The sequence below is a fragment of the Zootoca vivipara genome, chromosome 10, assembly GCF_965207765.1.
Source record: "Zootoca vivipara chromosome 10, rZooViv2.hap1.1, whole genome shotgun sequence".
In the NCBI taxonomy this organism is placed as follows: domain Eukaryota; kingdom Metazoa; phylum Chordata; class Lepidosauria; order Squamata; family Lacertidae; genus Zootoca; species Zootoca vivipara.
The window spans coordinates 29,488,942-29,511,036 of record NC_142593.1 but is presented as its reverse complement, the minus strand read 5'-3'; the positions used below and the strand labels follow the sequence as shown (position 1 = coordinate 29,511,036).

The window sequence follows — 22,095 nt, the reverse complement described above, 5'->3', positions numbered from 1 at the left end:
GCGAAACAAAAGAAGTGCCATGGTCAGATCACTTTCTGGTGCAACTGGACTTCTCCGCAACCCTTTCCCTCTGCAGGGAGGTGGGACCGATTCGGATGGTCCGCCCCCGCTACTTAATGGATCCAATTGGCTTCCAAAGAGTGGTAGGGGATGTTTTATCCCATGTCGATGGCCTTTCAGCTGATTCCCTGGTGGCCCGCTGGAATGCGGAGTTAACCAGCGCTATTGACTGTCTGGCTCCGAAGCGCCCTCTCAGATTGCATGGAGCCCGGACAGCCCCGTGGTTTTCCCCGGCGCTGAGGGCAATGAAACAGTCGTTGAGACGGCTAGAGCGCCGGTGGCGGAAAACTCATTTTGAATCAGACCGGACACGGGCTAGAGCTCAACTTCGAGCCTACCAAGTGGCAATGGCGACGGCGAAGAGGACCTTCTTCACCGTCTCCATCGCATCTGCAGAAAACAGCAGCAGGAGACTCTTCCAGGTGGTTCGCAATTTAGCGGAACCACCTGCTCCATCCGGGCCCAGTACGGGCCACATGATCTCCTGCAATGATTTTGCAAAGTTTTTTGCAGATAAAGTCGCTCAGATTCGGGAAGAGGTAGACTCCACCGTGGGAGCAGGGCCGGGGCGGGGGAGTGCTAGAGTCCTGTCTAGTCAAGTTTTGTGGGATCAATTTCAATCTGTTACCTCCGAGGATGTGGACAGGCTGCTTAGACGAATGAAACCAACCACCTGTCTCCTTGATCCTTGCCCATCCTGGCTTATAAAAGCTAGCCAGGAAGGGCTGGGCGATGGGCTTCGCGGGTTGGTAAATGCTTCTCTCCATGAGGGAGCCTTCCCAGACCCGCTGAAAGAGGCGGTTATTAAACCGCTTCTTAAAAAACCATCTTTAGATCCGGCCAATATGGCCAACTATCGCCCAGTCTCAAATCTTCCATTCTTGGGCAAGGTGATTGAGCGAGTGGTTGCGGAACAACTCCAGGCACGCCTGGAAGAAGCGGACCATTTGGATCCCTTCCAGTCAGGATTCAGGCCTCATCATGGGACTGAAACTGCCTTGGTCGCACTGGTCGATGATCTCCGGCGGGCTAGGGACAAAGGTAAGAGCTGTTTCCTTGTTCTGCTGGATCTCTCAGCGGCTTTTGACACCATCGACCATAACATCCTTCTGGACCGTCTAGAGGGCTTGGGAGCTGGGGGCACTGTCATGCAGTGGTTCCGCTCCTTCCTCCTGGGCCGTGTTCAGAAAGTGGTGGTGGGGGATGAGTGTTCAGACCCCTGGGCGCTCACTTGTGGGGTGCCTCAGGGTTCTGTCCTCTCCCCCATGCTTTTTAACATCTATATGCAGCCACTGGGAGAGATCATCAGGGGGTTTGGGCTGGGTGTCCATCAGTATGCTGATGATACCCAGCTCTACCTCTCTTTTAAATCAGAACCAGTGAAGGCGGTGAAGGTCCTGTGTGAGTGCTTGGAGGCGGTTGGAGGATGGATGGCGGCTAACAGATTGAGATTGAATCCTGACAAGACAGAAGTACTGTTTGTGGGGGACAGGAGGCGAGCGGGTGTGGAGGACTCCCTGGTCCTGAATGGGGTAACTGTGCCCCTGAAAGACCAGGTGCGCAGCCTGGGAGTCATTTTAGACTCACAGCTGTCCATGGAGGCACAGGTCAACTCCGTGTCCAGGGCAGCTGTTTATCAGCTCCATCTGGTACGCAGGCTGAGTCCCTACCTGCCCAGTGACTGTCTCTCCAGAGTGGTGCATGCTCTAGTTATCTCTCGCTTGGACTACTGCAATGCGCTCTACGTGGGGCTACCTTTGAAGGTGACCCGGAAACTACAACTAATCCAGAATGCGGCAGCTAGACTGGTGACTGGGAGCGGCCGCCGAGATCACATAACACCGGTCCTAAAAGACCTACATTGGCTCCCAGTACGTTTCCGAGCACAATTCAAAGTGTTGGTGTTGACCTTTAAAGCCCTAAACGGCCTCGGTCCGGTATACCTGAAGGAGCGTCTCCACCCCCATCGTTCTGCCCGGACACTGAGGTCCAGCTCCGAGGGCCTTCTGGCGGTTCCCTCATTACGAGAAGCCAAGTTACAGGGAACCAGGCAGAGGGCCTTCTCGGTAGTGGCACCCACCCTGTGGAATGCCCTCCCACTAGAGGTCAAAGAGAACAATTACCAGACCTTTAGAAGGCATCTCAAGGCAGCCCTGTTGAGGGAAGCTTTTAATGTTTGATGGATTTCTGTATTTTAGAATTTCTGGTTTTTTTTTGAAGCCGCCCAGAGTGGCTGGGGGAACCCGGCCAGATGGGCGGGGTATAAATAATAAATTATTATTATTATTATTATTATTAACGTGACTTGATAACATGATCACACAATCATTTTTCCTCTATTAATCACACTATCATCAGTTTCCAAAAGTCTTTAAAATAGTTTAAATAACATGAGTTTTCATTAAAAAAACAAGAACACAATACTGTTAGTCAACTACAGCTGAAACTCGGAAAATTAGAATATCGTCAAAAAGTGCATTTATTTCAATAACACAACTTAAAAGGTGAAACCAATATATGAGATAGATGCATGACATGTCAAGCCTTTATTTGTTGTAATTGTAATTATTTGTTGTTAGGTGGGTCAAATATAAATGGAATGTAATTAATGAAATGTAATAGCGATGTTTATTTTTGTTTATTTTTGTATTATTGTAACTATTTGTTTTATTACTGTGGAATTTCCAAAAGAAGGCATTTGTAAAAATTAAAATAAAAATTAAAAATAAAAAGTTGCATTACTGAAATAAATGCACTTTTCGACGATATTCTAATTTTCCGAATTTCACCTGTAATGCAAACATACTGCTATTGAAGCAACACTTTTAAGAGCACAAGCACTTATTAACTGTATCAATCCATACTGATTCTTACTATAATTCACATCAGAATTTGGATGTACCTACACCCTATGGCCTGGGGATTCATTAGTCAACAATGCCCAAAACAGATTTTAGTATGCATACTTAAGAATGTCACCTCCAATTGGGCATTTATTTGATTCATAGCGTAGAGAGGTAAATATTATTTTAGCCATGAACTACACTGATTAAACCGCTATCCACGTACCAGGAACACTGCTAATATTTTGTTTCATTTGACTTTATCAGCTCAAGAGACACCAACATCTTGTACTGAACTCTGCCTCCTCTGCTTCAACCAGTTTAGACTCATTATGAAGCTTCTCTTCAGAAAGCTGTTTGACCAGCACTTGTTACAGAAGCAGCAATTGTCTGTTTTCTTAATTATGTGACAATGTACAGAAGTGGTAGGAGTTGACCAGATTGGAGTACAAAGAAGGATGCCACATACTACTGGTGCCACCACCTTTTGAGCGCTGTCTGATTCTTCATATTTTTTGCCCATATATCCATCTGGGGTTTTGGGGGGGTGGGTAAGTTATGGTTGAGAAGACAGATTTCAGCAAAAAGAGATGCAAGCTAGTGAGCAAAACTCTTCAATGGAGATCTCATTCCATATACTGTAATATGAGAGGTTGTGAGTGTGGGCGGGTGTAGCCAGCCATAGAATCATAGAGTTAGAAGGGACTCTGAGGATTATCTAATCCACCCTCCTGCAATGCAGGAATATGCAGATCTCCCTTATGGGGATCAAACCTGCAACCTTGGCATTATCAGCACCGACTGAGCTATCCAGTAGATAATGCAGTGCTATCCTCTTCCAAAGTTAGCAAAGTTAAAGCATATCTAAAGCTTCAAGAGAATGCAAAATAATAGTTTAGGGCAATCTATGCAACTAAGAGATAGCAATCAGCAATTTGACTTTTTTTCATTCCCTACCCTAAATGCTGCCGTATTTTTGCAGGGTCTCCTCTTTGACAGCAAGCCTGCAGATAAGCAGAGGCTGGCACATGCTGAGATCTTCTTACAAAGGAGAGAAAAAGAGCTATATATAGATTGCTGCTGGTGGTACTGTTCTACAATAGCAGTCTGCACACAAGTGCTCCTTTTAGTACTGTATATGTTACTCATAACTATGACTTTTGCTGCATGCTGTGCAATATAGGCAGCTGTAGGCAGAAGCCCTAATTTTGTTGCAGTCCAATTATTTAGTACAAGTTTGTATTTAGAGTCTAACAAAATGTTACAATTTTGTATCTCTCCCTATGCAAATAATTACAAAACATGATCTAGTTTAAGATTTTACAGCCAGGCCCTTGAAAGAGTTCATAAATAGGACAGTTTTGTTTAGCTACCATATTTTACAATAAAAACATTAAAACCAGCATCTTGCAGAAAATCTGATCCCTAAAACTAGAAATATGATTTATTCTACTTATGTCAGCAAACAAATCATAAAAGGCTATTTATCAATACCTGAGCAGCAATGTCAATCACTAGCACTAGACGGGGGGGGGGGGACATTAGAAAGCAAGGGTATTTACTCAATCTTCTTACCGGTACAAATCTTATCACTGTGAATGGAAGCCAGCCTGACAAAGAATGCTGTGTACACCTAAAACATACAAAGTCATTTTTAAAGCCAAAAATATCCGGAACAGGATGGAAGGGGGAGGCTTGGCATGAGGCTCAACAACTTATTTGCAACTTACTCTGTCTCTGAAAATATAGGAAGACTGTGCAAAACTGTTTCAGCATTCTTTAAACACCTCTTTGGTACTATCCAGTCACCATTGCCAAGACCAGCAAGCGGAAGCTAAGCATTACTGTACCGTACTGTGCATGTCTTGTAGATGTTGGCTATGCTTCTGGACAAAGAAAAATTCTTTCATACAGAATAATGCACTATGTAATAATGAATTATGCACGCTTTATATGAACACTACCATAAGACTTCCTATGATTCAATTAAAAGCAACAAATTATATCCTGCGTGTTTCACAGAACATTAGATCTTCTTTTAAGAAGTCATACAGAACAGTTGTGACACCATAAAAGGATACATTGCAAAAGCCAGAACAAGCAGACACCAGACTATACTGATATTCATTTCTTGTGAGGGCTTCACCCAGCAGTAGTAGGCTTCAGTAACCAAATATACCACTGTAGCCGCAACTGTGAAGTCCACCAGCCACTGATATTCAGGAAAATAATGCAAGGCTGAAATATAAACGGCTACTTAGTAACTAAAATACAAGCAGAAAACAATTTTAGTATCTGTGGTTCCTAGAGTTTCAAATACACCCAAGATGTCCATACATGAACTGCAGTTATCAACCTTTCATTGTTGTTTTCTTAAAAATTAAAAAATTAAAAACCAACAACAACTTTCAACTATAATTAGATTACTACAAGACCAATCACAAAATGCGGAAAATAGCTAGAATATCCAAATACTGTACACCAAATAGAAGGCACAAGCTTTCTGGCAAGGAGGATATTGCTCCTTGAATCCAGTTCAAATGGATTCACTGCTTTATTATACCTAGCTATACTACTGGTCCATCCAGTATCATACAGTCCACTCTGAATAGCAATGGCTTGCCAGGATTACAAACAGGGATGTTCCCCAGCTCTGCTACCACAGGTGTTTTATCTGACGATGCCATGGATTGATCAGGATTGCATCCCTGCAAAGTGTGTGTTCTACCTGCCATCAAATACATAACTCTATGAGAACTACCATGACTAGTTTGATATCAGTATCATCTTGGGACAGCTTAAAAGCTTTAAGCTTAGCCTACAATGTATAGTGGGTCTTCTCTCTCTAAAATGATGCTGATTGGAGCCCTTTCTGTATGCCATCAGAAAGTCCTCCTCCAAAATGCACTGATGCTCAAAGTGAAGTAAATCTTTCCAATGTAAAACTTAAAATAGCTGCCTCCCTTCATGATCTATTAGAAACTGTAAAACAAATATTGGGTGTTACATGGAATTAATTTCTCAACTTACACAATTTACTATGCAAAGTTAGTGACAGCTATAAGGAACTTACCCTTCACCTCCCAAGTGCTTTTAAAACAGGGGCCAGATTTGAAATTCAAAAAAGGCTAATTTGCACCATTGGAAATGCTTGTTCTGCAAGAAAGTACCTGAACAAACCTGGAATTGAGAATTATGTAGCTCTCTTTGGACAACACCATACATTTAGGATTAAAGAATACACAATTGTGACACCATGCAACTTATAATGGTCTCAGACACTTACTTAATGCATCTATTTCAGTAATAGACTTTGTTTCCAGATGAAGATCAATGTCTTTAGGAATGGTTAGCGGTTTGTTTTCAATATGACCATTATATTTCCTGTAAAGAAAGACACATCATAAAAACCGTTCCATATGCTGAGTGCCATCAAAGTTACCAGGTCTCCCTCTCCTTCTCTCTCTCTCTGAGATAGAGAGAATTTCTGTGTGTGCATGCACACACACACACACGACCACCACCACTCCTTCTGGTTGAGCTGAAGAGTGGGACCTACTGCCATGTTCCACTCGCCAAATGATCAATCTGATGATGGCATGTATGTGATTTATCTGGTGCAGCCAAAGTTGGTGGGGTAGGAGGGAGGGAGAAAAAAGGTTTGGATCAGGGCCACAAACAGAGAGTAAGCCACTCCTACAGCAAACCAACAAAGTTTATAAGCCATACTCAATATGGGAATAATGGTGGAGAGAGAAGGCAAATACCTTATATATTCTATTCTATACTATTCTATGTGTATTGGGGGCAGATGTGCACATCCATCCATCCAGTTTTCCATATGTAGAACAGTATTTTTCTTCATTTTCAAAGACTAATTGGAATAGCAAATAGTCAACCCCATTTTCTAGCTAGGAGACAGAGGTTGAAAAATAGTGATGGGCTCAAATTGCTTACTTACCTATCTTTCTTGCTTTTTCCTTTTTGTTGCTTCCCAGCAAGAATACGTAATTCTTCTTCTGTGGGATGCAGATACCATCGCAAGCTACCAGATTTTTGAAGAAGCAGGTACCAACAGAAATACAGGTGTTTGTCAGACTAAATATCAAAGAATTTGCTTTCTTGTCCATTCACAAAATTCCTGATTTCAAGCTGATGTTATCATGTGTCACATACTTCCTTACATAAATGTTGCCCTGTAGTAGATAGCCCCAGTTATCAGAATGAGCTTCCAAGCTGGTATCACTTTTGTACATTGAGGTTTCAAAAGAGTAGCTTACTATGTTACAGAAACGCACATAAGGAGCTGCAAAGATATCAGTTTAAAAGTGCTGTAACTCAGCTAATGAGGTTGAGCCTCTGGTGACTGGAGGTGGGGGGCAGAGCACTCACTCTTCATTTCTGCCCAAACCCCACCTTTTTGCCATTTGCCTACATTTTCAACATTTTTATCCTTTCAGACAGCTTCTGAAAGCAAAAAACCCACATTCTAAGTAACTTGGTTAATAAGAGTTAAGAACAAAACAGAAAAGGGTTATGTTGCTATGCAAAAATAACCACTGGTAGCATGCAATATTTTCACTACTGCAGCTAAATTAATGTCAGGACTTCCAATATTCCATGACAGTCCCAATGAATACCCAGGGTTACAGACGCTTCAGGTTAGACGCTTCAGGTTACAGACTCCGCTAACCCAGAAATAGTACCTTGGGTTAAGAACTTTGCTTCAGGATGAGAACAGTAATCGTGTGGCGGCAGCAGCGGGAGGCCCCATTAGCTAAAGTGGTACCTCAGGTTAAGAACGGTTTCAGATTAAGAACGGACATCCAGAACGAATTACAGTCATACCGTTGCATCCGCTGTGGGTTGCGTTTTTTTGTGTTACGAACACAGCGGACCCAGAAGTGCTTACTTCCGGGTTCCACCGCGCGCGCATGCGCAAAAGCGGTCTACGCGCTCCGCGCATGCACAAAAGCGCCGCTTAGGTTGCGGACTTTTCAGGGTGCGAATGGCACCCCGGAAAGGATTGGGTCTGCAACCCGAGGTACCATTATAAATTCTTAACCCGAGGTACCACTGTATAGGAGTCCAACAAAATGCTGTTGTTTTAACATCAAGCAAGGTTCTATGCAACTATATCACCCCCTCCTGCCTAATTTGTGCTTCTACCTGTCCTCTCTAGTGAGATGTTTGAGCAATTGTCTAAAACAAGCAGCTACTGACGATGAGTACCAGCTCCCACAATCCTTCCTTGCATTTCCCATCCAGCTACCTGGCTCATACAATCCTTACTTGAATAATCAATTCACCACTTGTTGGAACAGAAATAATTTAAGGTGAATGGGAAAATAATTAGTTATTACTTGTAAAACCAATCAGCTGAACACCTCGGCCTAGAATCATAGAATAGAATCATAGAATCATAGAATCATAGAGTTGGAAGAGACCACAAGGGCCATCCAGTCCAACCCCCTGCCAAGCAGGAAACACCATCAAAGCATTCCTGACAGATGGCTGTCAAGCTTCTGCTTAAAGACCTCCAAAGAAGGAGACTCCACCACACTCCTTGGCAGCAAATTCCACTGCCGAACAGCTCTTACTGTCAGGAAGTTCTTCCTAATGTTTAGGTGGAATCTTCTTTCTTGTAGTTTGAATCCGTTGCTCCGTGTCCGCTTCTCTGGAGCAGCAGAAAACAACCTTTCTCCCTCCTTTATATGACATCCTTTTATATATTTGAACATGGTTATCATATCACCCCTTAACCTTCTCTTCTCCAGGCTAAACATACCCAGCTCCCTAAGCCGTTCCTCATAAGGCATCGTTTCCAGGCCTTTGACCATTTTGGTTGCCCTCTTCTGGACACGTTCCAGCTTATCAGTATCCTTCTTGAACTGTGGTGCCCAGAACTGGACACAATACTCCAGGTGAGGTCTGACCAGAGCAGAATACAGTGGTACTATTACTTCCCTTGATCTAGATGCTATACTCCTATTGATGCAGCCCAGAATTGCATTGGCTTTTTTAGCTGCTGCATCACACTGCTGACTCATGTCAAGTTTGTGGTCAACCAAAACTCCTAGATCCTTTTCACATGTACTGCTCTCAAGCCAGGTGTCTCCCATCCTGTATTTGTGCCTTTCATTTTTTTTGCCCAAATGTAGTACTTTACATTTCTCCTTGTTAAAATTCATCTTGTTTGCTTTGGCCCAGTTGTCTAATCTGTTAAGGTCATTCTGAAGTGTGATCCTGTCCTCTGGGGTGTTAGCCACCCCTCCCAACTTGGTGTCATCTGCAAACTTGCTCAGGATTCCCTCAAGCCCATCATCCAAGTCATTGATAAAGATGTTGAACAAGACTGGGCCCAAGACAGAACCCTGTGGCACCCCACTAGTCACTACTCTCCAGGATGAGGAGGAGCCATTGATGAGCACCCTTTGGGTTCGGTCAGTAATCCAGCTACAAATCCACTGAATGGTAGCATTGTCTAGCCCACATTTTACCAGCTTCTTTACAAGAATATCATGGGGCACCTTGTCAAAGGCCTTGCTGAAATCAAGATAGGCTACATCCACAGCGTTCCCTTCATCTACCAGGCTTGTAATTCTGTCAAAAAATGAGATCAGATTAGTCTGACATGACTTATTTTTCAGGAACCCATGCTGACTTTTAGTGATCACAGAGTTTCTTTCTAGGTGCTCACAGACTGTTTGCTTAATGATCTGCTCTAGAATCTTTCCTGGTATTGATGTCAGGCTGACTGGGCGGTAATTGTTTGGGTCCTCTCTTTTCCCCTTTTTGAAAATAGGGACAACATTTGCCCTCCTCCAGTCTGCTGGAACTTCGCCTGTTCTCCAGGAATTTTCAAAGATTATTGCCAGTGGTTCTGAAATCACCTCTGCCAGTTCTTTTAATACTCTTGGATGTAGTTCATCTGGCCCTGGAGACTTGAATACATCTAAACTAGCCAAGTATTCTTGTACTACCTCCTTACTTATTCTGGGCTGTGTTTCCCCTGCTGAATCATCTGCTCCATATTCTTCAGGTCGGGCGTTGTTTTCTTTCTTGGAGAAGACAGAGGCAAAGAAGGCATTGAGGAGTTCTGCCCTTTCTCTGTCCCCTGTTTGCATTTCACCATCTTCTCCTCTGAGTGACCCCACTGTTTCCTTGTTTTTCCTTTTGCTACGGACATACCCATAAAAGCCCTTTTTGTTGCTTTTAACCTCTCTGGCGAGCCTGAGTTCATTCTGTGCTTTAGCTTTTCTGACTTTGTCTCTACACGTGCTGGCTATATGTTTGAATTCCTCTCTGGAGATTTCCCCCCTTTTCCATTTTTTGTACATATCCCTTTTAAATCTTAACTCAGTCAAAAGTTCTTTAGATAGCCAGCCTGGCTTCTTTAGGCACCTTCCATGTTTCCGTCTCATTGGTATTGCCTGAAGTTGTGCTTTTAATATCTCCCTTTTAACAAACTCCCAACCATCATGAACTCCCTTCCCTTTTAGTATTACTGTCCATGGGATTCCACCCAGCGTTTCCCTAAGTTTTCTGAAGTCGGCTTTCTTAAAGTCTAGAATTTGGACCTTAGTATGCTTGGTTGCTCCTTTCCGCTGGATAATAAACTCCAGAAGAGCATGGTCACTCCCACCTAATGATCCTGCCACTTCTACCCCACTAACCAAGTCATCACTATTGGTTAGGACCAGATCTAAAATGGCTGATCCTCTTGTTGCTTCTCCCACTTTCTGGACAATGAAGTTGTCTGCAAGGCCAGTGAGGAATCTGTTCGACCTTATGCTCTTGGCTGAGTTTGACATCCAACAAATATCAGGATAGTTGAAATCCCCCATTACTACTATCTCACTTCCTTTGGAATGCTTGGCCATCTGTTCCAGGAAGGCATCATCTGTGTCCTCAGTTTGGCTTGGGGATCTATAGTAAACTCCCACAATGAGATCACTGTTGTTTTTCTCTCCCTTAATTTTGACCCAGATACTCTCAATTTGGCTTTGAAGTTTTAAATCCTGGATCTCTTCACAGGTATACATATCCCTAACATATAAAGCTACTCCTCCTCCTTTCCTGTTTGGTCTATTTCTCTTAAATAGATTGTATCCCTCTATTACTACATTCCAGTCATGAGACTCATCCCACCAGGTTTCAGTGATGCCTATTATGTCATATTTAGTTTGCTGTACCAAGAGCTCAAGTTCATCTTGTTTATTTCCCATGCTCTGTGCATTAGTATACAGACATTGAAGACCGTTGATCATTCCCCCATGTCTCTTATTTAAGGATATTTTCGTCCCACCACTAGGTCTGCATGCTGCTTGCTCCATTTGGTCCTTGACATTTGGATGATCATCTTCAGCATTTGATAGACTCCTACCTTCAGGACCACTGTCTCCCTCCCCCACATAAGTCAGTTTAAAGCCCTCCTGATGAGGTTTTTGAGTTTTGTGGCAAAAACATTCCTCCCAACTTTTGTGAGGTGCAGTCCATCACTTGCCAGAAGTCCATCTTCAAGAAACTGCAGACCGTGATCTAGGAATCCAAACCGTTCCTGTTTGCACCATTTGCGAAGCCAGTTGTTCACTTCCCCTATTTTTCCCTCTCTCCCTGGGCCATGTCGTTCAACTGGGAGGACAGAAGAGATGACAATTTGTGCATCTAATTGCTTCAACTTCCTGCCCAGAGCCTCATAATCATTTTTGATCTTCTGTAAGCTATGGCTTGCAGTGTCATTGGTTCCCACATGCACCAAAAGGAAGGGGTATTTGTCGGTGGGTTTTATGATTCCTTGCAGCCGTTCTGTTACATCTTTGATCTTGGCCCCAGGTAGACAGCACACCTCTCGAGACATCTTGTCAGGCCCACAGATCACTGCTTCTGTACCCCTCAGTAGGGAATCCCCAATCACCACTACACGCCTCTTCATAGGCTTGGTTGGGATTCTTCTATGTGCTGTCCCTTCCAAGGTTACCTGCATATTTCCAGAGGACTGACTTGGTTGCTCGTCTTCATATTCCTCATCAACTGTGATGAGGGAGAGATCCTCAGGTGGAGTCTGTTCCTCGTCTTCCATGAGCACTTCAAAACGGTTGTGTAATTCTAAGCACTCAGAGCGATCCCTGGGCCTTCTACTTCTATGAGTCACGTTCCTCCATACATCTGGCTGCTGTGTTGGGGAACTGACCTCCTCCTCAGGGAGATCCCCTGTCTCCTCCTTGGTGCAGACAGTGTGCTCTGCTGCATCCAAGAAAAGCTCCAGCTCTTTAATTCTCTGGAGCGTAGATACACGCCCCTGAAGCTGCTGCACCTTCTCTTCCAGAAGGGCAACCTTGTTTTCCAGTAGGGCAACCAACTTGCAATTGTTGCAGGTGTAGCTACCCACATCCTTTGGCAAGAAAACAAACATTGCACAGGAATTGCAGGTGACAATGGTTGTTCCCTCCACCTCCATCTTGAAAACCTTGAGGTCAAGGGGGAAAGAGGAAGAGGCCTAGGTCCCCCCTAACAAACGTATGAGATTTGCTGCCCTAGGTCAAAAAGATGGGTCACCCAGATCCAAGAGGCAGATCCAAGAGGCAGCAGCCCTTCTGCTCCTTCCTCAGTTGCTGCACTCCAAGCTGCCTCACACATTTTTAAATGATTTTGTTTAAACTAGGTGTGGAATTATTTAATCAACATCTTTAACTGATTTCTTACTATGGGAATGTTTTTTTAAAAAAAGATTAATTCTTGCAATCTGGAATTTCAGAACATTTATATCAGAATAGTTTGCAAGCTAGGGGATTATGTTGCTAATACTTCACCCTTTTTTCAGAACTATCTGTTGACAAGACAACCCGCAAGGAAAAGAACACATCCAAATGGAAATTTATGACTAATCTTGAACTATTGTGATCCAGATCACTAAGAAATGCATCACAAATAGCATACTTGCCCCTAACAGCAGCTTGTCTTGTGAATAAACTATCCCGCTTCTTTCCTTCATTTTCAACTTTGTATTTCAACTAGAGGAGGAACTGTATTTTATTACAGGCACTTAAGGAAGAAATATGTTGCCACAGGATTAAGAGGAACAGAATAGTCTGCAACAAGAACCCTGCCAAGAGTTATGTTCATTAAGATACACAGTAGTATAACTAAGCATACCACGTATTACTCAATTTCATCTGAAGTTACAGTACAGTGATAAATCTCCAAATGACTTTAAAAGATTGAAAGTGACTATTCTACTGAAAGCCAAACTTTCAAGATCTGCACATCACTATGATTTGTTTCTAGGTAAACGCAAATGCATTACAGAATTGGGCAATTACAACAACACCTTACAGTCTTATCAGTGGTATTATGGTATAAGCTTTCATGGGCTAGAACCCACTTTGTCAGACGTTCAATTTGTTGCCCTTATCTTACCTGCCACTACAGAGAAGCCACCGCGCCAGAGAGTAGTGAGGTATGATCTTCTGTATAATACTAGCCATCACCATGGTAACCACCAGCTGCACACCTATCACACCCTGTGGAGGAATAAGCCAACGTATGTTAACATGCAGGAACATTTTTTTATATTTCAAAGCCTACAGTTCTAAAATGAACCTTTATATACTGCAGAGTTGTTTTTGTAACTGTGAACTTACGACTTTTCGTCCTAATCCGTCCATAAAGGCATCGATAAAGGATTCAGAAATATGGCTTTCTAGCAAAGAAAGCACACATCTAGCTGTTTTTCCATTGTAGCACAATATTTCTGAAGATCAAATCAATTACCTAACCACCACCATTACTTTTAAAAATGTGTTTTAAAGGGGGACAGAGAATGCTCAGTTCAAATTCTTACCCTGCCTGGGCCTAGCTTGCAAATAGTCACTTGTCAGAAACAAGTCACAACTTCCAGACTTGGGTCCATTCTCTCTTTTATCTTTAAAAACTGGTGATTTAGAGCTGATTCATAATACATGCAGAAGCCCAGATACACCTGTGCCTACTACAGGAAACTTAAGAGAGTGACTGACCATTGCTCCTGGGCACATGACAACTCTGTTCCCCACATGTTTACTGTATTTATTACCATTTATGAATCACTTTCTCTAAAATATTTCCAAGCAATTGAATTATAAAAATGACAATTTCATAAATAAAACAATTTTGTATATAAAAGCTATTTTTTTAAAAAAAATTAAGAAATGTTACATGCTACCATACTGTACACCTGCATATCCAGTCTGCAGCCTAAAATAAAGAGGTTGTGAGTATAATACTTTCCAACGTGGTCTGTGCAACACTGTAGTGATGAATTTGCATAATTAGAATACATGTGGTAATTTCCATCACAAAGTCTTATACCTATAAGCCTTTAGAAATCTATGTTGGGTGAATAAGAAGTAAAGATATGGAATAAGAAGTAAAACAAAGAAAAAACCAGAGACTAAATATATGGTGGGGAAACTCTTTCGGTCCAAGGGCTGAATTCAAAGATGGCCATCTTCCAGGGGCCACAGTGGGTGGAGTCAGAAAGGCTCTCCAGTTACAAAGGAAAGCGCACACACACAAAATGTTCCCCAAGCACCATCCCATATCACACATCAGGTTCACATTCCAGTTCTCCATTTACCAATGCAAGACAGAGAATGCACACCCCACCCCATCCACATAAAAGTTGCATCTCAATTCTAAAGACAGCAAACCAAATACTTCCTGCACTTAGGCAGGAAAAACCAGATGCACACATATAGGATGGAAGACACCTGGCTTACTAGCAGTACATGTGAAAAGGAACTAGGGGTCTTGGTGGACTACAAGCTTAACATGAGTCAACAGTGTGATGCAGCAGCACAAAAAAAAAGCATCTATTTGGCAACCTACACCAGTCAAAAATTATTAATTTAATGTGGCATTTGGAACCCATTTTCAGGTTTCTGCATATTGGAATAAAAAAACTGCTGGGCATGCATAGTGCACCATCTGAGAGGCAGCAGACTAACATTTTACTTCACAGTGAGAGAAAACTGCCCAATATGCTTTTAGCATCTTATATACCCAAGTCGGCAATCCATGTTTCCCAAAAATATTGGTAAAAAGCAAGGCTCACCAATTGCTAAACATCACTTTATTACTTACCAAACATATTACTATTGCATAAATCTATCATATACACTTTTCATCCCAGTGCTATGATAAATCATAGTCTGAGATTTCATGGAGAAATAGTGACCATAATACAGTCAGATTATAAAAGACCTCCAGGAAATAACTTATTCAAGGGCAAGAAAATTGTTTGCACACAATTATGCCTAATATTTACTTTTGCTGCAGCACTTTGTTTTGAATAGAATTTAGCAGCTGCATTGTAACAATATCTAGAGGTCAGACAGTTTGGAACCACATTCTGATAAGGCATTGTGATAAGTGGTAAGCATAGAGCAATGGAAAAAACATGTTAAATATGGAAGACGTGATCTAGGGGGGAAACAAGGTTAACAGAGAGAAAAATGTATACAGTAAACTGAAACGCAGAGCACCACAGCACTATTTCTCAGATTTTATACAGTGAAACCTCGGTTTATGAACACCTTGGTTTACGAATTTTCGGTTTACGAACGCCGCGGACCCCTCTGGAACGGATTCACTTTCCATTACTTTCAATGGGAAAGTTTGCTTCAGTTTATGAACGCTTCAGTTTATGAACAGACTTCCTGAACCAATTACACCCATGCTTCGGGTTAAGTACGCTTCAGGTTGAGTACTCCGCGGACCCGTCTGGAACGAATTAATCCACTTTCCATGGGAAAGTTCGCTTCAGTTTATGAAGGCTTCAGTTTAAGTACAGTATATTCCTGCGTATAAGACGACTTTTTAACCCAGGAAAATCTTTTCAAAAGTCGGGAGTCGTCTTATACGCCGGGTCGTTTTATTAATACGGCGAGTATATCCCAAACTCTATATTTTAACTGGAAAAGTTGGGGGTCGTCTTATACGCCCAGTCGTCAATGGGAAAGTTCGCTTCAGTTTATGAACACTTCAGTTTATGAACAGACTTCCGGAACCAATTGTGTTCATAAACCGAGGTACCACTGTATTACTTTTTAGAAATATCATGACTACAGGGCTGATTTGGGACGCTGCTTTTGAAACTCAGTTTCAAAACTGTTTTCAATGCAGCATTAGTAGTTTCTCCAACAAAAACAACAGCTTCACTATAAGCACCAATCCTTTAGGCATATTAAGTACTCTTGAGTTTAAGATTTCAGGGTTGATTCACACAGCTTTTCCTCATCAAGGGTAGCCAACATGGTGCCCCTTAGATGTTCTTGGACTACAATTTCCATCAGCTCCAGCCAGCATGGACAATGGTCATGGGATGATGGGAGTAGTAGTTCAGCAACATCTGGAGGGCACCACGTTGGCTACCACTGCTCTACATGAAGCAGAGCACAAGAACAATTCTCAGGCTTGCATACATTCCCACTGTGCATACAAGGTCAAGAAAGATCAGCTCTCTATATACTCATTTTCCATTCACGTGATCCATCCATCTCTTTTGCAAGGATTGTGAATATAACACAAAGATACAGAGGACGAGAGTCAACATTAGCCATACTCAGAATATACCCACTGAAATCAATGAAATTAAATGAATCTATTGATTTCAATGAATCTACTGTGATTATGACTTAGTTAGGTCTCATATATGCATTTGCAGGAAATATTTGTGTGTCAAGGTGCGTGAACAGGAGTATTCAGTGTTAAACTTTAGGAATGTTGTGCTTCTCTTCCTAATGATGAAGCGTGACAAGTCTACCCCATTCCCACTGCCTCCAAAAGGTAAAAAATGAAAATCTATTATATAAATTGTATACAGATTTAACTCATAGTATGGATAGCAACTAATGCCACTCTGTAGAGCTGGAAATCTGGGAGCTGCATCCTTGCTCTGCTGAAATGCAACAGATCCTCAAGTCTAGGCTGAAAACAGAAACTAAACAGGTCCTGGCAGGATTCACTAGGTTCAAGTTGTACAAGGTTGCTTCCCACAGTCTAAATCAATGGAAGATAATAAGTAGTTCAGAAGACTGCTGCTTAGTGACCTAGTTTCTCAAACACCACTGGCTAAGGGGTTCTTAAAGTACGATATAGCTCATGCAACATTTATCATGCCTACATTAAGAAGTTTTGCCCCTAAAGATAATATGTAGTATGAATTCTAAAGCTTTTTCAACAGTCTCAACAGCATGGGATTCTCTGTAGCCTGACTCCTCCTTACCATCTCTTTTGTGGTTTCAGAAGCCTTGGGCCATGTGAAAGGAGTTGAAAATATTGCTCCTTTCCATCCTTTTCCAGGATCACCCCAGTTCCCCAACAGGGCAATACTAGCATAGAATGAGCCATGTTGAAATACAGGACCTGGTCTAAACAGCAAACTAGAAAAGAGATGTGCAGCACTGATTTTCAAGCCATAAGGTTAACATAAGAAGAGAACCCCTTCCCTTCCAGATCTACATCAGTGGACATCCACTCAGCTGGTCACTATACCGTGTTTCAGGAAACATTCACCAGTGCTGGCCTAGTACAGTATTAGGATAATCCAGTTTATTGCAGAGTTTTACTCAAAAAGTACCAAAGAAATACTTTTCAGTGGATAACTAAGGTCTCAGTTCTCACTTTCAAGTTGACAATAGGACAATACACCTGAAATTGCAATGAAGAACTCTAGAGCATAATGCATGTTTTTATTTGTTTTACATCCTGCTGCTATGTTGATTTTTTGTTTTGGATTCCCCCCCCCCCAATTTATTTAATTTTATTGTTTTTAGTGGTGTAGAACAATTTTAAGCATACTGTAAAAATAACAAATAAATAAATAATGACTTTCATCACTAGATTGGAAGCAATACTGCATTCTTTTTCCCACAGCAGATAAACGGGTACTTTTGGAAGGTCACAAGCAATGTGCTTAAGTTGTTGATAGCTGTCCTCTCCCAAGAGTTGAGGCATCCAGTTTCAGTGGTATGGCAATTCCACTTAACTATATGACAAATAGTATTTAATGGGGCAATCTATCCCATATACACTTGGGTTCATTTTCCACTAATATTTTTAGATGTACATGTAAAGCTTACATGGTGCAAATGTGGCAAATACGTTTGCAAAACACATATATGGCACATCACACAAATACAGTTGGGAAAGAGCAGAGATTTCCCTGGACACCATGACTTAAGTGTATGCTTGGTGGCAAATCTAGGTAATGCAGTGTAAGTGGAATTCAGGATGATTTGAAACACATACCATTTATGAAGTTGATTTTTTTTCCTTTGAAGTTTTACAGAAGGACTTGCAGGTCACTGAAACAACATAGTCTGACCACTAATTCAGCAGTGGTTGGATGACTGAAATCTGGAATGCTTACTACTATCACAGGTGCCATCTGCAGACACCCACCCACCCACCCCCGCAAATTGTACCAATACCACCAGTGCTCATTCTCATACTTATGTATATTTCCAAGTGAAATGATCAAGTACTGTATGGTACAAGGAGACAACTACCTTTCATCACAGAAGCAGGTGAGATGAAATTGCTATTTCAGCAGGTTTATATGCCCTTCTTATCCAGCCTAACAACTTGTGCTTATATTTAAGAACAGCAATATTAAAGGGATTAGACTCAGCCAAAGCAGTTCTCAACAAGCAAATAAAACCCAACTATATTTTTATATGGTATATATTAGAATAGCTGGATAAATTTGTAGTTTCAGATTGAATATAACCATTGACTTGGTGATTTCTTTTGTTTTCAGTGCACACACACACACACTCTATGCATTCCATTGAGCTTGATCAATTGACTGTCCCTGAATCACAAATGAAGAGCAGGAACAACAGGAACAATGGCTTATCAGCAGGCCTGGGGCCAGTAGCTGGTCAGATGAAACTAGGCCTCACCCACCCCACCTAGAAAGTCCACCCACACTGGAAAAAGGAGAACACATGTGGCCACACTTCCCCAAGTTAACCTAAGAAGAGCCTACTAGATTAGCACAGTTGCCCCCCATTGGGCCCAGCATCTTGTTCACAGTGGCCAAGCAGCTGCCTGTGGGAAGCCCACAAGCAGGACCTTCACCTCTGTGTTTGCCGGCAACTGGCACCCAAAAGCATTCGCTGCCTCTCCCTGTGGAGGTAAGGGCATAGCCATCAGTAGCTATCGATAACTCCCTTCTCCACGAATTTGCTCGGTCCTCTTTTAAATTGATCCCAGTTGCTGGCCATCACTACCCTCCTGTGAGGTTGCACACGGATATTTGAAAACAGGAAACCCCACATCCCTAAGTAGGCAGTCGGGCAGAAGATGGGCTGATGTCCATAGGGTAGGGATTATGGGAGTCCGCAGCATCTGAAGGCCCGGCCTTCGTTTCGGAACAGAGATTTGTCCCGAAAGCCCTAAAAGGGCCAACTGTCTCTAGGTAGAACTTCAAACTCTTCCTGCCTCTCTTCTCCCCTCCGAGGTCTCACCCTCCAGAAACTCACCATGCTGCCCCAGTAGCCTCCGCCGCCGCCGCCTCGCGGGCTCTCCCCACACCCAGCTCATAAATCCTCCCCGCGCGAGCCGAGAAGCGCAGAATGCTCGCGGGGAGGCTCCGGTGCCGCTCGGAACCCCTCTCGCCAGCTAACGCCGGTTTCTAATGCCCGGCTCACGCCTCCCAAAGCCTGCAGAGGTCACGCCGGGACCCAGGTGAACAAGGACCCCGAGGAGGGCTGCCCAGAAGATCCGCCTGAGAAAGGAAGATCCTCTCGTTTCGCGGCGCACCGCTTCGTCGCATTCTTCCAGTCGCGGTGGAGAGGCAATTGCTTCACACCGAGACTCTAGGTGGAAAGGGAATGCATTTCTCCCATAACATGCTGTTCTTGAATTATTTGTTTTATCAGGCGCAAGAGAGGGCATCCCGATGCCGGGCAGCAAGGGCAGGAGCCCTGTCACGTGACATGGGAGGTCACCATAGTCGCCCTTTCTGCTGTCCGAGAAAAATAGTCTGAGGTGAAGCGGGAACGCCTCTCGCTTGTGATTCTTATCTGTGTGTGTATTGCAGGTCGCTGTTCATCCAACCCCCCAATCCCCCGCAAGACGGCTACTCATAGGTAGCTAAGCACAAGGATAGTTGGCAAAGGCTAGGCTTTTTAAAACGGTGTGAAGAGATCGGCAAATAACGAGAGCAAGATAAGAGACACAGTCAATGAGGGGAGAGGGAGGGAAGACTGACTAGCGGAGTGGCGCATTCAATTAGCGCATGCGCCGCCCTGAAAAGCGCCAAGGGCGGCTGTGTGCGCACGCATCATTATAACCAACCGCCGCCTGGTAAGAAAGTGCGTACACCCGGAAGTTTTGGCTGGCATGTCTCGTGCCGTGGAAGGAGGGGGAGCGGAGGAAGGTGCGTCAGGAGTCTCGCGCGAGCTACTGAGACGAAAGGCGGTTGGGGGCAGCTCGCGCATGCCGCCTGCTACGTTTGCCGTTATTCTAAGGCCGCTGAGGAGGAGGAGCCTGTTTCCCGCCCGAGGAGCCTCATCTGCGCGCTTTGCTTCCACCCGTGCAGAACCGCGAGCCTCCCAGCTCCTTAACGCGGACACCAAAATTATTGCACGAGCTCATCTCTGGTTGCCGAGTCGCGAATATACATACATACATACATACATACATACATACATACATACATACATACATACATACATACATACATATTCAGTCTAAAGGAGTGTGTGTGTGTCATTTGTAGCTGCTTTGACGCGAGAGAAATGTGGAAGCCCCTCACCCCTCAGTAGAATTGCTTGCACCACATAAAGATAATTAAGCATTATGTTCCACCTTTCTATAAAAAAAATAGACAAGGTGGCTTACAATCGAAATGAAAATAATGAGCTGTTCACTCCAATGTTGCGTTCACCCCAATCTCCGAGAGGCTCCAGCACTTACCCAGGTTCGGTTTCCTGGGAATGGAAATCAGTAGAGACTTTGGTGTCTTTAGGATATATGGATCCACAGGTGTGCATCCTGACTAGCATGAGGTGGAAGGAGTTACAGCATGGATGCTCCAACAGCTCTTGTTTCAGTGGGAGCCCAGTCACACACCAAACCTTCATGCACGCGCAGCCACCACTTGGCCTATTCTGCATCCTAGGATGATATTCCAGTTTGCATAGGCATTTGGTGGCTGAAGGGTGCTATGGGAGGGATTCAATGTCATACTTAGGAGATTATTTCATCAGGCAAGCAGAAGTGCTTGAGCTCATGGAGCATCCTCCCCTCTTTTTCCTCCAAACTGGTGGTTCTCCAGCCAGTTTGGATGGGTGCGGGGGGAGGGGGAGAAAACTGGACTAAGGCAACGTGTTTTCTAAGGCAACTCCAATGGTAACCAGTGAGGAGGGGCAGGATCCTAATGTGAGCCAGAAGACCTAAAGATGTGGCAGCACTTATTTGCACCAGTTGTGTTGGCTTTCTAGGCCTAAATCAAAGTCCGTGTGCTCTGTCACGGTGTTTGTTGCACCAGAAGCATTTATTCGTGCTGGCCACATAACCTGGAAAGCTGTCTGTGGACAACGCCGGCTCCTTCGGCCTGAAAGCGAGATGAGCGCTGCAACCTCATAGTTGCCTTTGATTGGACTTAATCATCCAGGGGTCCTTTACCTTCTTCTTCTTGTTGTTTAGTCGTTTAGTCATGTCTGACTCTTCGTGACCCCATGGACCAGAGCACGCCAGACGCTCCTGTCTTCCACTGCCTCCTGCAGTTTGGTCAGACTCATGTTGGTGGCTTCGAGAACACTGTCCAACCATCTCGTCCTCTGTCGTCCCCTTCTCCTTGTGCCCTCCATCTTTCCCAACATCAGGGTCTTTTCCAGGGAGTCTTCTCTTCTCATGAGGTGGCCAAAGTATTGGAGCCTCAGCTTCACGATCTGTCCTTCCAGGGAGCACTCAGGGCTGATTTCCTTCAGAATGGATAGGTTTGATCTTCTTGCAGTCCATGGGACTCTCAAGAGTCTCCTCCAGCACCATAATTCAAAAGCATCAATTCTTCGGCGATCAGCCTTCTTTATGGTCCAGCTCTCACTTCCATACATCACTACTGGGAAAACCATAGCTTTAACTATACAGACCTTTGTCGGCAAGGTGATGTCTCTGCTTTTTAAGATGCTGTCTAGGT

General features: G+C 43.5%; 1 protein-coding gene across 1 annotated transcript in view; it reads right to left on the bottom strand.

Moving 5' to 3' along the window:
* Nucleotides 1-19,605, bottom strand: part of TMEM161B (transmembrane protein 161B) — a 32,937-nt gene extending 13,332 nt beyond the window's left edge. The window contains exons 1-5 of the mRNA XM_035099832.3: nucleotides 19,433-19,605; nucleotides 13,323-13,426; nucleotides 6,865-6,948; nucleotides 6,190-6,287; nucleotides 4,985-5,141 (exon numbers count right to left, since the gene is read on the bottom strand). Of these exons, the coding sequence (XP_034955723.1) occupies nucleotides 4,985-5,141; nucleotides 6,190-6,287; nucleotides 6,865-6,948; nucleotides 13,323-13,426; nucleotides 19,433-19,435 (446 nt within the window). The 5' untranslated portion in view covers nucleotides 19,436-19,605. The remainder of the gene's footprint in view (nucleotides 1-4,984; nucleotides 5,142-6,189; nucleotides 6,288-6,864; nucleotides 6,949-13,322; nucleotides 13,427-19,432) is intronic.
* Nucleotides 19,606-22,095: the final 2,490 nt, after the last annotated feature.